The following is a 7491-nucleotide window of genomic DNA, read 5'->3' as shown; positions in this document are numbered from 1 at the left end:
CATTACTCATGAATTACATATGGTGCTCTGAACAGCTGAAAATGATGTCCTACACAAACACTTTATATGGATTTATTGATTCACAACTGTTATTCCTTTACAATGATTTCATTAAATCAGTTCATGAAGCATGATGATAATCAGGGGTTGGAACTGGTTCGGGGAACAAAAGCGAAAACTGGAAAATAACTACATTTTTTAGAGGAACAGAATCAGAAACGGAACGAATGTGATCTATACTGTTCTGGAAGAGAACTGTAATTAAAAGCATGGGAACCCTTTGATAACGTTATTTTGCGTTCCAGGCATTTTCATCAGTACCACAAATAATGCAACAAGGTGCCTATGCCCTTACTCTGTCACTCAGAAACATATTCCATTGTCTGCCTGACAGCTGAAAATCTACCGGCCCCTCTCCCTACGAGGCTTAGTCTACTGTAGCCTACTGACGTTACAAGTGTGATTCAGGAATTAGGGAGATTTTTCATTAAGAGAAGAATGGATTCATTTTTTTAATGCTAGTTACAGATGCTATAGTTATCACGTTTCACATTGGACTTATTAACTACAAAAAGGTAAGACGTGTTTTTAATTCTGGTGCCGCTCTGCCCACACAAGCTTGCTAGATAACGTAAACTCACTCACTTTTGTACATCGCCTTGGTCCGTACAATTGACCTTATTTTAGCGCCCCAAAAACGTAATACTTCCAGATCAACTGTAATGTCAATAGCATGTAATAGCATGTCGCGGTTGCGCACATTTGTACGGAACGGGGTGAGTTTATGTTAACTAGTTAGCTTTGGTCCAACTTTAAGCCAACTCTCGGACGTTCAAAGACATTCAACGTTCCTCCATAGAAACCTATATTCATTTGGGGACAGGTCAAAAAACATTAAACATGAATTGGCACTTTAGCTAGTTAACTTGCTGTTGCTAGCTAATTTGTCCTTGGATTTAAACATTAGGTTGTTATTTTACCTGAAATGCACAAGGTCCTCTACTCCGACAATTAATCCACAGATAAAAGAGTAAACTGAGTTTGTTTCTAGTAATCTCTCTTCCTTCAGGCTTCTTCTTCTTCTTTGGACTTTATATGGCGGTTGGCAACCAACTTTAAGGTACATTACCACTACCAACTGGACTGGAGTGTGGACCTCAGTTCATCTTTCAATCACCCACATGGATATATGCTCCTAAAAACCAATGAGGAGATGGGAGAGGTGGGACTTGCAGCGTGTCAAGTGTAACAAATAGAACCAAGTTATTTTTTAGCGACTGGCTACGCAGATGCTCGTTGACGCTCTTGAGCAGTGTGGGTGCAATGATGGAATAACATGTATTTGTACATTTATTTTATAACGCTCGCGCACGTGACACGAGTGGTGTGGTCAGCATGTAGGCAGCAGATAGAGCACTATTGGCTGTCTAGGCTAAAACAACTATAGCTTACCCGCTCCATAGCAAGCTGCTTTATCCTCACAGATTGGTGAAGTAATTTAATGTCAAGATAATGTAAAAAAAAAAATAATAATGATTTCAGAGGTTTAAAAAGGAACAGAAATGAACGACATAAACTGGTACTTTTTGGGGGTAAGAACCAGTTCAGAACTTCATCTTGCAGGTCGGAACATTAGAACAGAAAGAGAAGAAAATGATTGTTCTGTTCAGAACGAAATGATTGAAATATAATTTAGGTTCCAAACCGATGATAATACCATACACCAGATTTAGGTCAGCATTTTATATGAAACACAAATTCTGTACCCATAAACATACTGTAGGAGCAGATGATATGACTCCATTTCTCTAAGGATAAAACTGTACATGATCACTACTATCTGCAAATAAACTATAGTACATTGTACTGCATGCTTACTGTGTTGGAAGATCTGATTTGGAGAAAATGGTAATGCTGACCAATACGTGAAAGTGATTAAATTATTTATTATGGTGCACGACACTTAAAGACTGCAAATCTAGATATCAATAAATACATCATTAACTTAAATAATATGCCTTACAATAACCACGAAGGGTCTCTTCCTCCCTTTTAGCGATATTGTGTACGCCAAAAATAATGAAATAGTAATTATACAAGCACTTGAAACAACGCAGAAACAAGCATTCCAGCGGTCGAAGTGCATTCATAACGCATAATTGTACACAACCTTTATATTCAACTCAAATTAGCCCTGTTTAGCAAGGGGAAAACACATATTATCAGCTTCTTCTAGACTAGCATACTACCAGAAGTTTCACAAGTACATGCAGTGAGAGATGCACATTTGGGTCAAAGACCACTCACACAAATTGGGGCTGGAAGCAGGAAAGTGTTAAAGAGTTCACAAATTAAACGATGCTTCCCAAAAATCTGGATTATACACTGCTATTTTGTGTAGGTACAGCCACAGCCATGCTTCTTCTTCTTCTTCTTCTTCTCTTCATCGAGGTCAGAGGCTTCACTGTTCCGGCACAGATGTGTCATCTCTCTCTACTCCGTCTGAGCCTCCTGACTCTAAAAACAGACGAAGAAGCAGATTTTAGCACTGCAGACGGAATGACGAATTCACGTTGCCATTACACGCTCACACTCCATAGTGATGTTGACCCCCGACAGCACAATGACACTCGCACGATTGAGATTTGTCACGAAAGGTTGTGATAAGCATGATAGTACTGAAAACATACTGTAACGGCTTGATTGGTTTTTATTAATCCCGGTGAAAAACGTCCTATAAATACCCTCCTTATGATGAATGCATTGTGAACATTTGGTGTAATAAATGAGTTTATAATGCATTATAAAGACTGCATTCATTGGAAGTGTTGCCAACAGCCCAAGTGAAAAGCAGAGTCTACTCCAGGAGGGGGAGATTTAGCGGGCTGATGCCTCTATGACAAGGAACATTAATTCTTGTGTGTCTCAGAGGTATAAGGCACCTGGTGTTAAAAATAACAATGCTATATAAAAATGCTTGGCAACCAAGAACTGGGTTGGGGGTTGGTGAGGCTCAGAGAAGGCTTAAATTGGAAAGTCGTTTCTTGGTATTTCTCAAGGTTGGGGCTAAACCCGATTCAAGTACTGTAGAGGTGAAACAACCTGACCTGGAACATATTCTAACAAGGGATGCACAATATATCGGTAAGCATATCGTAATCGGCTGATATTAGCTAAAAATGCCAAAACCGACGTCAAAGCTGACGTGCATACCTATATAACGTAGGTAGATGACGTAATGACGCCACAAAAAATATAGAGCTACACGTGCAACACAGCATTCCTAACCTAGCCCACAATGTCTGCTGTGTGGATTGAGCAGTCAGCAAGTCGAGCAGTCATTTGAAAGAGTAAGAACATATCTTAACGCCAAGATAATGGAATTAATTGCCCATGACAATCAGCTGTTCTCTGTCGTGGATGATGTTGGCTTTCGTCGACTGGTCGAGCACTGGTACACACTACCAAGTTGGCGCTATTTTTCAGATGTTGCCCTACCGGAGTTACACAGTATTGTTGAAACTCACATCCATCACGACTGACATTTGGACCAGCGATGTCAGCCCCATGAGCATTATGAGTCTGACAGCATAGTGGGTCGACGAGGATTTCGTACTGAGGAAAGCTGTATTGCATGCTCAAGAATGTGCTGATTCTCATACCGCTGCTGCCATTTTAATGGCATTTGAGAACATGTTTGAAACATGAACACTCCTACGTAAATGCCAACAAAATAACTTTTTGGTCAGTATGTGTGTTTCAACTATTTAACTGTACTAGAATGCTTAAAAGGCCGTAAAAATGTTAAATATTGGTTATCGGTATCGTTTTTTTTGGCAAGGAAAATATTGGATATCGGCCAAAAATGTTATATTGGTGCATCCCTAATTCTAACCCCTGTCCCATTTTTTCACACACTCAATACAAGAATGAACACCAACAAATAGAACTGACAATAAACACTGTAAACTCCACACAATGTCTTGTCCCATTTTTTATTAAACAAAAGAGGAACCAGTGAAGTGGTGGTGGTTGCCTGTTTGCATAATATGTGCTGTTGCTGTATGACAACAAGCAGGTCAAATGCATTCTGTTTTTCGGATGGGTAACACACTAATGTTGTATGCTCTGCCCCCGGAATCAGAACTTGTGAAATAAGCTGCAACGTACACTTTCTGATTCCTGGAAGTATTCTCGAGGCTTCAGTCACCCACCAAAAAACTCACATTTCAGTAGCTGATATGTTTAGACACAAACGGACAAAACATGTACTGGAGCTCAACTCTGAAAATATTGTGACAAACCACTTTCAACATTTATTTGTGCAAACTGTACAGTTTTGCCCTAAATATATTTTCACCACAAAAGGTGTTGATTAGATAGTGTTCAAATATATTCTATCTCAGAACATCTAGATAGGCACTGACACCATCTCAGACGTTTGAGTTGTGATCAACATTTCTCATTAGAATGCATCCATCTATTTGACAATATAACTAATGGAGTATTCATTAATAATCACTTCATAAAGACATTAATTGTAGGTTTCAATCAGGCACTGCAGCCTTTATAGAGTAATTAAAGAACTGGATGGAGTGTGTCACATCACTCACACTGAAATAACTCATTAGGGGCCTTTAACAGACCCAGTTAATAATGCATGGCTTTTAAATTGCTTTCAAGCTGTGTTAAAATGGTGTTCCTTCATACGACCCTTGCATTATGCATACAATGTATGCATTTGATGTTGAAAACAGATCGATGAATGCAGGTCATATTGTTATGGACACAAAATGGTCATCCTGTTACTTTGTTATTGGTGTGCAAAGCTGGATGTACAAGACGTAGAGGACGTCAGGGACACAAGCATCAGATCCATAATTGGTTTTGTCAGCCAATGACCAAAGTGAAAGTTATTAGCTGAAAATAGACAGCAATAATTTGTGCAGAGCTGTTACTGATGACATAGGTCTACACCAGATTAGTCCTGGGGGGATATCAAGGCCAATACCAGTCTAAACCGGTTTGGGTCTACGTGTGTGTCTGTTTGGGTGTCAGGGGACACTGGAGTTACTGACCTGTCCCCCCCTGGTTGCCGTTGAGGGCCTCACCACTGCTGCTCACCTCCTCCTCCTCCTCCTCCCCCTCAGGCTTGTCAGCAGGCTTAATCTTCTTCCTGGTCATGTGACCACGGAAGCCAGCCTGGATCTTGGCAGCTGCCTTGTTGGCCTCGGGGTCGTCCAGAGGTATGTCCATGATGTCCTCCTCCTCCTGGGGTTGGCTGCATTCTTCCTATAGGAGGACAAGTATATCTGAGAAATTAGGTGATTAAGGAGGGGGCTTGGTTGAGGTAATGTCGCATGAGGAGGAGCCCCAGATTAACCTCTGCCTTGGGACCAAAAATGTCTAAATCCACCTGAGAACAACACCAGTGGATATCAGGCTGTCTGTGGTTGTCAATGATCGTGAAATATCCTCATCTATTGCATCCTCAGGGTCCTAAAGGGTCCAAGGGCTTTAGAGTCTACAACAGAAGCTCCATCTTCCTGGAGTTTTTTCTCTCACACCTATTGCCTGAACTTCTGCCATTGCTAAGCTGGAACGGGGTAACTGCTATGTAAACAATGTTTCCAAACGGCTTAACCTGACACTCAACACCATGCACAGAAAATAAATATGTCTCTCTGTTCCTCTGCGATTCCCGATTTCAAAAGTTGACAGTCAGCCAGACTGTCCATCAAGAGTGAGAAGAACATAAAGGGAATTCAAACTTTAGATCTCTCAGACTCTCTCTCTCTGACACTCTCACGACACAAAGACAGTGCCATTGTATACCATGTAGCTTATTACTGGCAGAATACAAAAAACTGGGTTGGTGAGTGGTGGATAGGTGGGTGAGGTAGAAATCTCTTTATTCACAAGTGGTTACAGAACCGTGACATAGTTGTCAGCAATCATCCAAACACGTCCGCTGCATCCCACCAGTTGCTCATCCCCTCTTAACAATTTGGTGCATAGGCGACACAAAGAAAGCCCACTGCACTGTATGGAGATGCATTTGAGTGTCCTCAGTGAAACCCCTTAGTGTGGGAGTGTGACCACCCACTATTACAGATAGCATTAAAGCTAGCATTCATTAGCTTAGCTTTAACGGCTGATTTTTATTTATTTATTTCCTTAACCTTTATTTAACTAGGCTAGTCAACAAATTCTTGTTTACAATGACGGCCTACCAAAAGGCAAAAGGCCTCCTGTGGGGACGGGGGCCTGGGATTAAAAACAAAAATATATAAATATAGGACAAAACACACATCACGACAAGAGAGACAACACAACACTACATAAAGAGAGACCTAAGACAACAACATAGCATGGAAGTAACACAACATGACATCGGCATGGTAGCAACACAACATGGGAGCAGCACAAAACATGGTACAAACATTATTGGGCACAGACAACAGCACAAAGGGCAAGAAGGTAGAGACAACAATACATCACGCAAAGCAGCCACAACTGTCAGTAAAAGTGTCCATGGATTGAGTCTTTGAATGAAGAGATTGAGACAAAACTCAAAAGGATGCCAACATTCGCATATCTTACAGCAGCAGAAAGACAGGAGTGTTTTTCATTCCGGAGTGAGGTTTTTCTAACTCTTCAAGGGGTTAATCTACAGTAGGCTCTAAATCATCTCAATAAGCTCAAATGACTTGCAATCAATGAACAAAAATAAACATACTCATACTTTTAACAGCCTACTCATACTTTTAAACAACGTATACTCATCATGGCTATCAATATCATTCTACCATAGATATTCATTAAGTATCAATTTAAAGCATTTCATCTAATCCATATGCAAATAATATTGGACCAATTTGGCAGAAAGTCGCTTTGTGAAGAAAGCTGAAGCAAGGTGCTGTGGACACCTGGTAGATCAGACAGCTGGAGTTTCCAGGGCTGATAGTCGGAGTCTTAATGAAACAAGCAAGCCAAAAGACCATAACAAGGAACCAAATTCTTTTCTGAGGGTTACTAAAATATAAATCTCTGTCAACACATATATAAAAGCCTTTTAATAAATCCATTACCCAATTAGAATGATATAACAACTCTGTAATTCTGTTAAAAAGCTGTAACAAAGGAATATTGTTACTTGTTAGATATAAGTTCAATATCTTACAAAATACAATTAATTTCAAGCATGTACTCACAATGTGGCAGTCCATGATGAGCAATCTGAGCGATGACAGTCTTCGGATGAACTGACCTAAAATGCCTTTTGCCTGTACTCAGTGTTGACCGAGAAAGATTTCTCTCGTGTATCCACTAGAGACGTCTCGTTCCCGCTAACAGACACTTTATGCTCACTAGTATACGCTTGCATAGAGTGTGTGAGAGAGAGGGTGGGAGAGAGAAAGAGTGAGTGTGATACGACCTCCTGCAAGCACACAAACCATGTGGTTTATCTTCCCAGTCTCATTAAGGTTG

General features: G+C 40.5%; 1 protein-coding gene across 1 annotated transcript; it reads right to left on the bottom strand.

Moving 5' to 3' along the window:
- Positions 1–2461: 2461 nt before the first annotated feature.
- On the bottom strand, positions 2462–7229 carry LOC120028301 (neurogranin-like). The gene is made up of 3 exons (XM_038973500.1): positions 7215–7229; positions 5079–5292; positions 2462–2517 (listed from the first exon to the last, which is right to left on the bottom strand). The coding sequence occupies exons 1-3, from the start codon at positions 7227–7229 to the stop codon at positions 2462–2464; spliced, it is 285 nt and encodes a 94-aa protein (XP_038829428.1).
- Between the last annotated feature and the right edge of the window lie 262 nt (positions 7230–7491).

The sequence above is a fragment of the Salvelinus namaycush genome, chromosome 34, assembly GCF_016432855.1.
Source record: "Salvelinus namaycush isolate Seneca chromosome 34, SaNama_1.0, whole genome shotgun sequence".
NCBI classification, from domain to species: Eukaryota; Metazoa; Chordata; class Actinopteri; order Salmoniformes; family Salmonidae; genus Salvelinus; species Salvelinus namaycush.
Note: the sequence above shows the minus strand (reverse complement) of the source record. Positions and strands in the feature narration are given on the sequence as shown.

What these genes read in the sequence shown, in the direction of transcription:
- LOC120028301 (XM_038973500.1), bottom strand. An exon ending in CGGCAACCAGGGGGGGACAG is followed by an intron (nt 2,518 to 5,078) that starts GTCAGTAACTCC and finishes GTCTGTTTTTAG; the next exon opens with AGTCAGGAGGCTCAGACGGA.